Here is a 14,669-nt window from a genome sequence, read left to right on the forward strand (position 1 = left end):
GACTAGGTTAACTAGATATCCATCCTCAAAAAAGTCAAACTTGACCCCTTTGGCAGGTAGAATTACTAAAACAGCCCCACCAAGAACTACCTCCATAATCCCCAGAACCTGTGAGTATGATGAAATATCACTCCCACGGTTATGTCGTATTATATACACTTGACCTAAAGATGGGGAGATCATGGCCAATAAACATGTGAAATGATGATCAATTTTGTTGGCCCTAAGGGATATTCAAATTAAAACCACAGTGAGATACCATTTCACACCCATCAGAATGGCTAAAATGAAAAGGGCTGACTGACAATTCCAAGTATTGGCAAGGATGTTGTATTAGTTCCCTAGGGCTGCTGTAACAAATTGCCACAAACTGGGTGCCTTTCAACAACAGAAATTTATTCTCTCACAGCCCTGGAGGCTAGAAATACTAAACCAAAGTGCTGGCAAGGTTGGTTCCTTCTGGACTCTCTGAGGGAGGATCTGTTCCATTTCCCCGTCCCTAGCGTCTACTGGTTGCCAGCAACCCTTGGCATTCCTTGACTTGTAGTTGTGTTACTCCAGTCTCTGCCTCTGTCTTCACATGGTGTTCTTCCTTCTGTGTGTTTCTGTGTCCTAATTTCTCTCTTATAAGGACACCAGTTGCATTGGATTTGAAGCCAGCCCTAATCCACTATGACCTCAACTTAACTTGACTACATCTGCAGAGACCCTATTTCCAAATAAGGTCATATTCACGGTTTCCAGGTGGACATGAATTCTAGCGGGATACTATTACCCCACTACAGATTTGCAACAACTAGAATCTGGTGTATTGTTGACTGAAGTGTAAACTGGTTCATCCACTTTGGAAAACCGTTTGACAAAATGACCCACTGATTTCACCCAACAGAATTGTGTATATGTATTGATCAAAAGATATATACAAAAATGTTCCATAGCAGCTCCATTTATAACACCTCCAAACTGGAAATACCCAATGTCCATTAATACTGTAATAGATAAATGAATTGAGGTATAGTCATACCATTATTCACACAATGGAGTACTATATAGCTATGAAAATGGAAAGAAGTAATGCTACATTTTACAACATGAATGATCCTTACAAACATAATATTGAGTGGAAGGAGTCCGATACAAATAAGAACTTATTGTATGATAAAATTCTAAAACATGCAGAACTCTCCTGTTTGAAAATGAGGTAGTGGTTACCTTTAGGAGGTATTAATGGGGAGGGGCATGAGGTGGATATCTGGGATGCTGGTCATAGTCTAGACCTTGATCTGGGTGGCAGATAATGGGTTCATTCACTTTGTGCAGATTCATCAGGCTGTACACTTATAATATGTGTACTTTTCTGTATTATTTATACTTACATTGAAAGTTTCTCTAAAAAATAACAGTGAAGGATGTAGAGAAATTGGATCCCTCATATACTGCTAGTGGAGAATATGAAATGATGTAACCACTTTGGAATACAGTCTGGCAGTTCCTCAAAAGGTTTTTTTTTTAAAAGCTACTATATGACCCAGGAATTCTACTCCTACATGAACTGTGAACACCCAAGAGAACAGAAAACATATGTCCATAGGAAAACTTGTATATGTATGTTCATAGTGGCACTATTCCTAATAGCTCAGAAGTGGAAACAACCCAAATGTCCATCAACAGATGAATGGATAAACAAATATGGCATATCCATATGATGGAATATTATTTAGCCTTAAAAAGGAATAAAATACTGATATATTCTATAATGGATGAACTTGAAAACACTCTAAGTGAAATACGCCAGACACAAGAGGCCACATATTGAATGAACCCATTCATGGGAAATGTCTAGAATAGGCAAATGCATAGAGACTTGAAGTAAACTGGTGGTTGCCAGTAGCTGCAGAGGAGAATGGTGAGTGAGTGCTCATGGGTATGGATTTCTTTCTTTTTCTATTTTAATTGTGGTAAAATATACACAATATAAAATTTACCTTTTTAACTATTTGTAAGTATATAGTTCAGTTGGGTTTCTTTTTTTTTTGAGATTGAAGCAGTGCAAGCTTTATTCAATGGCCAGAGAATGGAGAAGTGGGAACTTAGTTTACAGCTGTCAACTTAGTTTACAACTATTACCTTAATGGCGAGAAGGATTTGCTTTTCTGGGGATATAGTTGTTTTACAATGTTGTGTTAATTTCTGCTGTATACAGTGAAGTGAAGTAGAGTACCCTATGCTCTACAGCAGGTTCTCATTAGTTATCTATTTTATACATATTAGTGTATATATGTCAATCCTAATCTCCTAATTCATCCCACCCCACCCCCCTTTCCCCGCTTGGTGTCCATATGTTTGTTCTCTACATCTGTCTCTATTTCTGCACTCAGGTTTCTTTTTGATAAAAATGTTCCAGGATTAGTGGTGATGGTTGCACAACTTTGTGAATATACTAAAAACACCTCAGTCGTACCATTTAAAAGGGTGAATTTTATGGTATGTAAATTATATCTCAATAAAAAGAAATGTATATTCAACATCCTTGTCCTTAGGGAAATGCAAATGAAAACCACAGCGATATACTACACACACATTAGGATGGCTATTATTAAAAAAATGGAAAATAGCAAGTGTTGGTGAGGATGTAGAGAAACTGGAACCCTTGTGCTTTGCTGGTAGAAATGTAAAGTGGTATAACTACTGTGGAAAAGTTTAGTGGTTCCTTAAAAAGTTAAACACAGAATTACTATGTGATCCAACAATTGTACTTCTATACCCCAAAGAATTGAAAGCAAGGACTCAAACAGATACTTATATACCAATGTACATAGCAGCATTACACACAATTGCCAAAAAAATGGAAACAATCCAAATATCCATCAATAGATGAATGATAAACAAAATGTGGTATATACATACAATGGGATGTTATTCAGCCTTAAAAAGGAATACAATTCTGATGTAGGGTACAACATGGATGAACCTTGAAAACATTATGCTAAGTGAAATAAGCCAGACACCAAAGAAAAAATGATTCCACTTATATGGCTATAATATTTGTCACAAAATTTTCCACAATTTTCCCTGGAATTTTGGCAAATGATATATTTGAAGGACAAAATCTTTTTTATATAATAATAAAACTACCATTTATTGAATATTTCCCGTGTGTTGGGCATTGAACCAGACTTTGTAATGGATTATCTCTTTTAATCTTAACCATATATATCCTTAGTAGAATGCAACATTTTCCCATATTATAGATGAGGAAATTGCGTTTCACGATCATATAGCCAGTAAATGAATGAGCTGGGATATGAATGAGTGAACAAATTCATGTTACTGTATCATATTTGATATCATGAAATATGTATGTTTTGTCATAAGAAGAGCTGTTAAGCTAGCCAGTTTTATTGTATCTTTAATGTTTTCAATAGGCAATATATTCATTGAAAAAGTACTAAAAAAAGCATGGTAAGTCTGCCTCCCACCGCTGTTCCCTCTCCACCTACTTCTCACAGTATTTCCCACCTCCGCTCCAGATACTCATTTTAATAGTACCTTGTATATGCTCCCATGCATTTTGTATGCAGGTATGAGTAAATATGAATATATATCCTCATCTCCCTCTCCCTTTATTTTACACAAAGGGTTAAAGTTGGTCCATTTAGGCTATTTGCTATTGTAAGACTTGGCTACCTCTTTGGTGCAAAGTATACCACAAAGTGAATCTCTGATTGAATTAATTATCTTTCATCTTAGAGAGATTCTTCATGCAGGGAGTTCAATTTGTTTAGATGGTAATTTCATATTGAAATCAGTTTCAGGCCAAACTCCAGCACTGCCAAGTCTTATGTAACCAACAGAAGCTGAGCTTTCAACCAGCTGCCATATGTTGTAAGGAATAAAACCAGAGGACTGATGAGATAATTCTTATGAAACAAGTTCTCACTGTCAGAGTCTCTAGGAAAAATATATCTGGAGTGGAAGGCAGGGGAGGGCGTATGACCTTTTATCAAGCTTATCCACCATAGTGGAAATTATGTCTGTACAAAACCAAATGTTTGTTACCATAAATTCTGCATCACAATTAAAATCCAAACAGTTTTTTTTTTTTAAGCAGTCAACTCAATCAAAATCCAATACTTGAGAATGAATAGCTTCTTTGAAACCACACTAACACTTAAATATGGTTAAAACTCTGATGGCCGGTCCTTGTGTCTGAGTGATTCCCTGGGCCCAGCAAAGGGACCACATTTCCAGAGCCCAGAAGACAAGGGATAACACCCCAAAATATGGTCTGATTTTCCACTCCACGTTCATTGGCCAGGCAGCTGCTAAGAACAAAGGCTGCATCTCCCAATACCTGGCCAGCAAATGCAGTATATCCTCATAAATTGATTGCTTCTCTCAGGTGCCCTCAAGTGTATTTGTGGAGAAGCTTCAAGAACAAGTCAAGGAGCAGCTGTCCTTCTATGAGACTGGAGAGATTCCATGAAAGAATCTGGATGTCATGAAGGAGGCAATGGTTCAGGCAGAGGAAGCCACCGCTGAGATTACTAGGAAGCTGGAGAAACAGGAGAAGAAACGCTTCAAGAAGGAAAAGAACAGCTGGCTGCAGTTCCCCTTGCATCTTCAGAAAACAGCGTCAGTGCTCAGGGGGAGTGCAAGCAGACAAGTGCAAGACCCAAAAAGAAGAAAGTGAAAGCCCCAGGAGGCTTCTCAGGAGAATGGCACGGAAGATTCGTCGGTCTCTTTCTCCAAACCCAAGAAAAAGAAATCTTTTTCCAAGGAGGAGCTAGTTAGTAGTGATCCTGAAGAGACAGCCGGCAGTGGAAATCTTCCCAAGAGGAAGAAATCTTTCCCCAAAGAGGAACCAGTTAGTGACCCTGAAGAGTCAGAAAACAAGAGTGTCCCAAAGAAAAAGAGGAAATTCTCCAAGGAGGAGCTGTAAGCTGTGGACCGGAGGAGGCTGCTGGCAGCAAGAGCAGCAGTTCCAAGGAATGAAAAAGTTCCAACAGCTCCCCCAGGATGATTAGAATGGACCTTTCCCTGGTGGGGCGTAACCTGCAGGGATACTTCCCATCCCATCTCCTGTATCCCAATAAAAACAATTTCACAAGAATAGATAAATAAATAAGGTTAAGACTCAAATGCAGAAATTTGGTTGGTTGAAAGGCTAATTAAACTTCCAGCTTGCTCAAATAGAATTACAAATAGGCCAAGTAGTGTTTTTCACAGCAGTCACTGGAATCACCCACACTGGACAGCTGTGAGGTATGTTGAGTCCTGAGACAATAAGGAATCCAGGCATCCATCAGACAGCCTCCTGTTACCCTTTCTTGCCATCCAGAGATTTGTGGATGTGGAATGACACCACCGCCAGCAAGTGCAGCCTTGATGAGTCCGATTCTTCATCTCCATGAGTAGCGAGTTGTAGGTGACAAGAGGTAACACACTTTACCTTTAAGTCTTCTGATGCATTTCCTTCCAATTAAAGTACCTCTGCAGTGAGGTCCTCTAGGACTCCAGGGCGACTGCCCTGTACCCAGAGTCACTGACGCCTGCACGTCCACAGCTGCTCGTCCCAGATTTCAGGTGTCAATGAACATGGCCCACCAGGAACCGCAAGCTGGCTGTCTTCGAGGGGAAACCACCTTTGTCTTGGCATTTCTGGAGTCCTTCCCAGCCTTACCACCAGCCGTTTCCAATTCTGTGAAGCTCAAAGAAGCAAGGCAGAGAAAGGGCTCAAGTCAGACACCCAGTGAGGTCCCATTGCCTGCTCCTTCTTTGCACTGCGGTTCAAAACTGCTAGAAATTCATGTTAATAAAGGGTTATTATGTGTCATGCTTCTTAAGAAAACACCCCCTTTTCCCTTTCTAATAGACTGCTTAGTAACATATATACATGTTACTTACAGAATATTCATGTAAGGTGCTTTCTGGAATGGTTTGGCTTAGTGCTCCTTGAGGGTGAAGCTCTGGGGGCTCCAGAGACCTGCGTGGAGGATGAGGGCTGGGAAAAGTGTTGGTCTTACTTCAGAGTGAGGCTATACAGAGTCCCCCTCCCGAAGCTGCTTCTCTGGAGCTCAATGACTTTGACTTGCCTGTATTTTCTGTCCCCAGGTACTGGCGGAGGGCACTGGGCATGCAGGTGCGCTATGTGCGCCACGAAGACTATCAGTTCTGTTACTCCTTCCGCGGCAGGCCTGGGAACAAGCCTTCCATCCTCATGCTCCACGGATTCTCTGCCCATAAGGACATGTGGCTCAGCGTGGTCAAGGTGCAGTCCTAGAGCCTTCTCTCTTCAGAGGGTGTCACTCAGTCAGGAAGAGGTTTCCACTTGGACACGATGTCATCAGCAGGGGTAGAAAGCAGGGGGAACCCAGAACTGTGGCTCAAATCATCCTAAAATTAATGCAGTATATTATTCAGATCCTTTTATCAGACAAAATTTACTGAATTGAATGTTATTTGTAAAATCTGTGCCTTAAAAATCATTTCACCGTATGAGTATTTCTTAGGGAAGATTCCTGACACTCAGCTTCATCTCAGGCCTGTCATGACTATCAAGATCCAGCTTTTAAAAACTCACTTGTTTTTTTATACTCCAAGATTCTCCTCTTCCTGCCCCTCCTCCTCCCTTTTCTGTTTCTCCTTCTCCCCTCCCCATCTCCTTCCGTCTTCCTTCTATTTCTGCTTTTTCTTTTCCTTAGCCCTTTAGAGAAACAGTCTTGATCTGGCAGCTTTCTGGGATAGTTTTCCAAATCACTCCCTTTCTGTCCTGGTTTACTTGGGTGTGGCAACTTGCTTTACTGGTGAGAATGAACAGCTGGTGAAGATGGGGGCTGGGAGAGGTCTTGGGAGGGAAGCACCCCAGGCTCCCACCTCAAGCAGGACCATACCCAGATGACCCCAAGTATGCTTCACACCAGGAGGAAAAGGCTCATACATCCTCTGCTTCCTTATGTTCTTTTTCTTTTTTTTTTTTTTTTTTGGCAGTACGCGGGCCTCTCACTGCTGTGGCCTCTCCCGTTGCGGAGCACAGGCTCCGGACGCGCAGGCTCAGTGACCATGGCTCACGGGCCCAGCCGCTCCACGGCATGTGGGATCCTCCCGGACCGGGGCATGAACCCGTGTCCCCTGCATCGGCAGGTGGACTCCCAACCACTGCGCCACCAGGGAAGCCCCTTCCTTGTGTTCTTATTTCCAAATCTCACTATGAGGACAGTCATCCTCATGCCTTAATGAACCTCTCACTTGCTGTCTCCATCTTTCATATAACTGGATATTTGTTTATTGATAACAGATGTTTCTCAGATTCCTGGTTAAATGTGGCACATATTTAAATGGAAGAAGGTGTTTAGGATAAAAATACCCTAGGAATTAGACCTAATGCAGGAAAAAAAAAAAGTTGAAACCAGAATTAGGACGATCAGACATGGTTCTTAGGAAAAGCATTGCTCCCGTGGGCTCTGGAGCTGGACAGGACTCTGGGAGAGCAGAACTATCCCTTATAGTCCCAAGTCAGTGGCTGCGTGACTAGAGTTAAGCGTGGAAGGGGTGAGGGAAAGGAGAAGGATGTAGTACCTGCCAGCTGGTGTCAAGAAAGAGCAAAGGACGCAGGCCTGCTACCCTGACCTTTGTCCCCCTTTTCCAGTCATTCCCCCGAGTCCCCTTCCATTTCTGTATTAGATTTGGGGGGTTCCTGCTCCCTAGAAGGCTACTGGCAATGTTTATTCACGTCAGATGTTACTAGGGTAAGATACTGGGTGGTCCAGGTTCATAACCTCCCAGGGAGTGGCTGTCCAGGTCACTTGGTAAGTAGGGGTAGCCTCCCCAGAAAAATGGGCAGACATGTTCTACACTGCACGTACTGACAGTCTGTGCCTGTGTATCCTCAGTTCCTTCCAAAGAACCTACACTTGGTCTGCGTGGACATGCCAGGACATGAGGGCACCACCCGCTCCTCCCTGGATGATCTGTCCATAGATGGACAAGTCAAGAGGATACACCAGGTAAGCAGGAGGCTCCACCAAAGATTGCCCAGGTGGGTCTTGCCCACTATTGCATGCCCGAGTCTGAAGAGCAGGCAAGGGAGTTCCGTTCTGACTCAACCATTCTCCAATGCATCCTGTCTGCAAGTAATTGCAAACAAAATGGCAGCAGCCCAGTGGTGTCCTCGGCCAGCTGTGGAGGACCAGGGCTTATTGCAGGCTGTTCTCCTCTAAGCCTATTGCAGTTGTTTCTAAGGAAATGCCATCTGGGCGTTTTCTCAGCTCTTCAGAAAGGGAGTTTAGAATTCCTCAAGACCACTTCATTTTTTAGAGTCTATTTTTCTGCTTACCAGCTCCATGATGACAATAACAGCATGTCTGCCTACTTGTAGAGGATGGGGAGGGTGCTCTTTGCATTTTGTTCTAATTTAGTATCTATCTTCAGCCCCCTCTGCCTGGGCTTTCAAGGTCTTGGGGCTCATGAACTATTTCAAAATTTAGTGGTTCATAAGCTTCAAATTGACATATTTTCCCCAGTTGAGGATATTTATTTCATGCCTGCCCCTCTCCCCCCATTGAACTGTGTATTCTGTTGAGGTCAGGAACCTTGTTTCTTTGACTCTTTGCTGTATCCTCAGCAGCTGACCATAGTTCCTTGTACATAATAGACATCCAGTAAATATTTTTTAGGTGAATGGGCAGATGGGTGGATAGTTGGTTGAATGGTTGGATAGATGGAAAGTTGGATGGATGGTTGGATGAATGGTTGGATGGTTGAATAGACGGATGGGTGGATCGTTATCTGAATGGATGCTTGGATGGATGGGAAGGCCTGTAAATTAGGGCAACAGTCAGCAAACTGTGGCCCGTGGGCTCTGTTTGGCCTGCCACCGAGTTTTGTAAGGTAAGTTTTACTGGGACTGAGCCACACTCACTCGTTAACATGTTGTCTTTAGCTACTTTTGTGCTACGACAGGAGAGTTGAATAGCTGCAACAGAGGTCATGTGGCCCACAAAAATTTTCCCAAGAAAATATTTACTCTCGGAACCTTTATTTTAAAAGTTTGCTGACTGATGAATTAGGAGAATCCTTGTTGATTTTATACTTACAAATGACCCTTCAGTAACCTGTGTCAGGTAAAGAGAAGTACATGCATGTAACAGGGCTCATCTGGATAATAGATCCAGTAGATTCCAGATTCCCTTTCATCAACAGTCCTTTTCACTTGTCCCCATAGGAAGTACAGAGGTTTTCTACTCTGTAATCACCGTTGTCATTGTCCACAGCTGTATAACCAAGCCTCTTTCTCATTTCCCTTCCTAGTTTGTAGAATGCCTCAAGCTGAACAAAAAACCCTTCCACCTGATAGGCACCTCCATGGGCGGCCACGTGGCTGGGGTGTATGCTGCTCACTACCCATCAGATGTCTGCAGCCTGTCTCTTGTGTGCCCTGCTGGTGAGTTACGAGGCTGAAATAACCCTATGAGTGACTTGAGCACAGCGGGGTCTGAATCTCTGAAGACATAAATGGCAATGTCTGCTCTGTTTTTTTTTTTTTTGTGGTACGCGGGCCCCTCACTGTTGTGGCCTCCCCTGCTGCGGAGCACAGGCTCTGGACGCACAGGCCCAGCGGCCATGGCTCACGGGCCCAGCCGCTCCGCGGCATGTGGGATCCTCCCGGACCGGGGCACGAACCCGTGTCCCCTGCATCGGCAGGCGGACTCTCAACCACTGCGCCACCAGGGAAGCCCTGACTGTTTTTTTAGAATCATCTTTTTGATAATATTTTAGAGATACTAATCAGATTGCTTCAGTGATAGATACAATAGTTGTATAACCATAATCATAACCATATTGAGTTATTTTATTTTAACATCTTTATTAGAGTATAATTGCTTTACAATGGTGTGTCAGTTTCTGCTGTATAACAAAGTGAATCAGTTATACATATACATATGTGCCCATATCTCTTCCCTCTTGCGTCTCCCTCCCTCCCACCCTCCCTATCCCACCCCTCTAGGTGGTCACAAAGCACGAAGCTGATCTCCCTGTGCTATGCGGCTGCTTCCCACTAGCTATCTATTTTACATTTGAAAAATATGGATCGCTTCACGAATTTGCATGTCGTCCTTGAGCAGGGACCATGCTAATCTTCTCTGTATTGTTCCAATTTTAGTATATGTGCTGCTGAAGCGAGTGCTTGAGTTTTAAAATACAGAGCCAGCCTTGTTCCACAGAGTTTGAGGGGGTTAATGCAAATGTGTATAGTACTTTACAACATTTAAATACTTTGAAATATAATGATAATATTAACACCCAACATTTATTGAATTCTTATGAGCTAAGAATTTATATGGATTTATATGGATTTAATTCTTGCCTTAACCTTCTGAGGTGAAGGTACTATTATCGTGCCTCTTCCTTTTTTTGCTGAAAACTCAGAGATCTTTATTCATTATAAGATTTTTTTAAATTAATTAATTTATTTTTGGCTGTGTTGGGTCTTCATTACTGCACGCGGGCTTTCTCTAGCTGTGGCAAGCGGGGGCTACTCTTCCTTGCGGTGTGTGGGCTTTTCATTGCTGTGTCTTCTCTTGTTGTGGAGCACAGGCTCTAGGCACGGGGGCTTAGTAGTTGTGGCTCCCAGGCTCTAGAGCACAGGCTCAGTAGTTGTGGCGCACAGGCTTAGTTGCTCCACGGCATGTGGGATCTTCCCAGACCAGGGCTCGAACCCGTGTCCCCTGCATTGGCAGGTGGATTCTTAACCACTGCGCCACCAGGGAAGTCCCACAAGATTTTTTTTGTTTTAATCAACAAACTTTAGTTTCTCTGTTCTTACAGGTATTCATGTCAACTTGAGCTGTAACGTGTCCCCTGAAATTATGATCTGAAGTTGGATTTTTATTTTTTTTATTTTTATTTTTAAAATATGGTACTTCATGAATTTGCATGTCATCCTTGCACAGGGGCTATGCTAATCTTCTCTGTATTGTTCCAATTTTAGTATATATGCCCCTGAAGCGAGCAGTAAGGTTAGATTTAAATTTTTTTTAATATATATAAGCCTTCAAACTTGGATTTACAGTGTGTTAGTGAGAAAAATCTTAATTCTTCTCTTTTCTTCCTTCACTTGCTCCCCTCCCCACCCCCGGTACTTTATTGGAGTGTGGTTTACACGTAGTAAATTGTTCAGATTTTTAGTGTATATCTCAGTGACTTTTTACATATGTAATTCTTACCCAGATCGATTTAGTATGCCCATTTTATAGGTGGGAACATAGAAGTAATTACGTTAGTGCTGGAGCCAGGATAGGGACTGACCCTAGGCTGTCTCACTCCAGAGCCCAAGCTGTGGTTTTGGGGGGAAGTCCTTTCACATTCACTACCTCTTTTATATATGATTCATACTCATTACCTCCTTTACCCGGTAGAATCCAGCCATGAATTGAACTTGTACACCTTCCACTGAAACATAACTGAATTTACCTTTGAAATCTTTTACTTACTCTGAAAGTTCAGTTTTCAGGTCTGTTAAGCTCATTGAAATCAAAGGCAAGCTCCCAAAGGGTTTTCTCTTCTCCTTTTCCCAAGCACTGTGTCTGAAATCATTTAGTCTTATAAAGTTTGAGAATTGGAGGAATAGCCCCTCTGGAAGGTTATTTAGATTTTAAATCACTTACGGAAGGTCAGATCTTAAATCACTTACGGAAGGTCTTTTTGAGTTTATGTTCATTTGCTCAGAGAAAGAGTTTTATACCGGAGTTTCCATTAGAAGTTTAGAATTACATTTGTTGGTATACGAAAATGAAAAGATAAGCTTTTTTTACTTTGAAATAATTTTACATGTACAGAAATGTTGCAAAGATAGTGCAGAGAGGCCCACATGCCCTTCACCCAGTACTCCCCTTTAATAGCTCATGAACCTCAGTAAATTTGTCACAACTAGGAAACCAACACGGGTTCCTTACTGTTAACTAAACTCCAGACCCTAGTTGGATTTCATTAGTTTTTCCACAAATGTCCTTTTCTGTTCCAGGATCCAATTCAGGGTATACCATATGACATTTAGTTTAGGATTATTTTTAAAGCAGAAGGAAATAGATCATGTAATCTGCCATGGCATCATGAGAGCCACACGACACCCATGTTAGATTTAGAGGAGTTGCTGAACATAGGAGTTTTATAAAGTGTGGATCTCTGTGGCACAGTATGGATGCCACTGCCTCTCTTGCAAAGCTCTAGCTCTTCAGCTAAGTTAAACACCTAGACATTTGCTCAGTGTTGGAAATGAAATTAGTTTTACCCTCCTGTGTGCGTCAGCTCGTGTGAACTCTTGGTGTTGTGCTTCAGGTGATAGAAAATAACGGTCAGTCTGAGAGCTGTTCCAGCTCAGGATCGCCTAATGCTCCCCTGGAGGAGGAGGGACTATGTGGGGGACAGCTCACAAGGGCACTCATTCTCGCTGTGTTTACGGATTGACCCCAAATAAGAGATTATTAAGTGGGTCCAGGCAGACGGAAGGAGTAGTCAGTTGCTCCAGTCCAGTCATGCATTTCACCAGGTCTCCTCTCAACCATACAGATGTGAAAGGGGCTCAGGCAAGCTGTCTTAGTGTAGACTGGTGCTCCTTCAACTCTATCCTACGTATGAATCCCCTGGCAACTTTAGTGAGATTCTGATTTAAGAGACTTAGGGAAAAGGCTGAGATGCTGCATTTCTTATGGGCTCCCAGTACTGCTGGTCCATGGACCACAGTTTGAGTAACGAGCCCCCAAAATATTCTGAAGAATTTTTTTCTATGTTTCTCACAGTGTGGTTCTGACTTTGAGCAAGGATGTCGGTACCAATGAAAAAGAAATCTACTGGTGAAAAACACCAGGAATATATTAGTTCTGGGCTGATACGGGAAGTTCTCTATATAAAATGGGGTTTGGTAAGAAGGTAGATATATTGCCAAGCTGTTTTGGTTTGAATCCCACAGGTCTGCAGTACTCGACTGATAATCAATTTGTACAACGGCTCAAAGAACTGCAGGAGTCGGCCGCCGTAGAGAAGATTCCCTTGATCCCATCCACTCCAGAAGAGATGAGTGAAATGCTCCAGCTCTGCTCCTATGTCCGCTTCAGGGTGCCCCAGCAGGTAACGTGGTCTCAGCAGCAGTGTGCCTGCCCTCTGTCCAGGGCTCAGGTTGCCAGTACCTGCTTTCTCCTTGCGTTCCTGCCTTGTACTCATCTGTTCATTCATTCAACAAGTATCTGTATCATGCCCATGATGTATCCGGCACTGTGCTTGAGCACCGTGGGGAGTAAATAAGTCAGAGAAAGTCCCTGGGCAGATGCAGGCCAGTGGGGGAGGCAGACAATTAACAAGAAGATGAATAATTACAAATTGTAATAAGTATTATAGAGGAAATGAAGATGGTGCAGTGATTGAAAACAGGGGAGGCCAGAGAAGCTTTGATAAGCCTCTGTGAGACAGCAGCATCGGCAGCGATGGATAAAACACAGTCAATTCAAGATTCTGGAAGGAGGCCAGAGTGACTGGAGCCCAGAGGGTGAGGGAAAGAATGGGGTGAGAAAAGGTTGGAAAGGGATTCTGGGGCTGAATCAGAGAGTCTCATGTTTTAAAAAATCTCAGGACCCCTTTACACTCATAAGAATTATTGAGAACCCCGACGAGCATTTGTTTATAGAAGTTATAACTATTGATATTTACCATATTAGAAATTAAAACTCAGAAAAACTTAAAACACAAAGATACACAGCACTTATTTCATTAGCCTTCAGAATGATGACATTATCCCTCATTATGTAGGCTCTGAACATCAGTATGCTTTAGAGAGAATAAAAGTGAAAAAGACAAGTGACATTTAGTGTTATTATGAAAATAGTTTGACGTCTTGGACTCCCAAGAACCACTTTGAGAACCACTGGGCTAGATCATATAGGACCTTATAGGTTATGGGAAGGAGACTGGAGTTTTTCTAAGTACAATAAGAGAAACACTGAAGAATTGTAGGTGAGCACAGACAGAAGCAGAGAAACCCATTAGGGTGCTGTTGTGGCTTGGAGATGAGGGTGGTGTAGACTGGGGTGGTAGCAGTGGAGACAAGGCCGGAGAAGCTTTGGAAGGAAGAAGACAGGACTTAACTGGCAAATTGGAATGAAGGATGAGGGAAGGTGAGGAGTCCCAGGTGACTTCCTGGTACTTCAGTTGGGTAAAGGTAGTGTCTTCTGAGTAAGAGAAGGAGACGGATGGTGGGCTTGAGCGATAAGCTAAGAGCTGCATTTTGGATGTTTGAAGTTCAAGTTCCCTGTGAGACCATCAAGTGCAGGTGTCAAGTAGACAGTTGGCTCTACAGGTGGAGCTGAGGAAAGTCTGGGCTGGAGTTGTACAGTTAAAGCCATCAGCCAATGATGATATTAAAGGTCTTGGGTCTAAATGAGGTTGTGTGGGGAAAACCAAGAGAGTCTGAGGCTGAGACCTCACAACGGCAAATTATCTCACTCTGTTGCAGGAACTGGACCCTGCCTCAGGGTGGGGTGGGTCCTCCTAGGAGTTGAGAGAATGGGTTCTATTTAGAAGTTGTGAACATGACTCATGCATGGGTGTGGCCCATCTCTGAGGAAGCACCCAGAATCAGATTTCTGCGGTATGTTCTTTCCATGAAATCCTCTTTTCAG

At 42.7% G+C, this 14,669-nt stretch overlaps 1 protein-coding gene, 2 non-coding genes and 1 pseudogene across 7 annotated transcripts in view; 2 read left to right on the plus strand and 2 right to left on the minus strand.

Moving 5' to 3' along the window:
• ABHD6 (abhydrolase domain containing 6, acylglycerol lipase) overlaps positions 1-14,669 on the plus strand; it is a 59,744-nt gene that overhangs the window by 36,976 nt on the left and 8,099 nt on the right. For all 5 annotated transcript variants that reach the window (XM_027121199.1, XM_027121196.1, XM_027121197.1 and 2 more), the window contains exons 4-7: positions 6,115-6,271; positions 7,893-8,006; positions 9,310-9,442; positions 12,968-13,125. In XM_027121199.1, the coding sequence (XP_026977000.1) occupies positions 6,115-6,271; positions 7,893-8,006; positions 9,310-9,442; positions 12,968-13,125 (562 nt within the window). The remainder of the gene's footprint in view (positions 1-6,114; positions 6,272-7,892; positions 8,007-9,309; positions 9,443-12,967; positions 13,126-14,669) is intronic.
• Positions 2,940-6,106, plus strand: LOC113628040 (nucleolar protein 56 pseudogene; annotated as a pseudogene).
• On the minus strand, positions 10,080-10,186 carry LOC113628173 (U6 spliceosomal RNA). The gene has a single exon (XR_003435911.1). It is a non-coding gene; the product is annotated as a U6 spliceosomal RNA (small nuclear RNA).
• Positions 10,910-11,014, minus strand: LOC113628176 (U6 spliceosomal RNA). Its single transcript, XR_003435914.1, has one exon. It is a non-coding gene; the product is annotated as a U6 spliceosomal RNA (small nuclear RNA).

The sequence above is a fragment of the Aethalodelphis obliquidens genome, unplaced genomic scaffold (genome assembly GCF_003676395.1).
Source record: "Aethalodelphis obliquidens isolate GAN/ISIS:26980383/991018 unplaced genomic scaffold, ASM367639v1 scaffold22, whole genome shotgun sequence".
Taxonomy (NCBI): domain Eukaryota; kingdom Metazoa; phylum Chordata; class Mammalia; order Artiodactyla; family Delphinidae; genus Aethalodelphis; species Aethalodelphis obliquidens.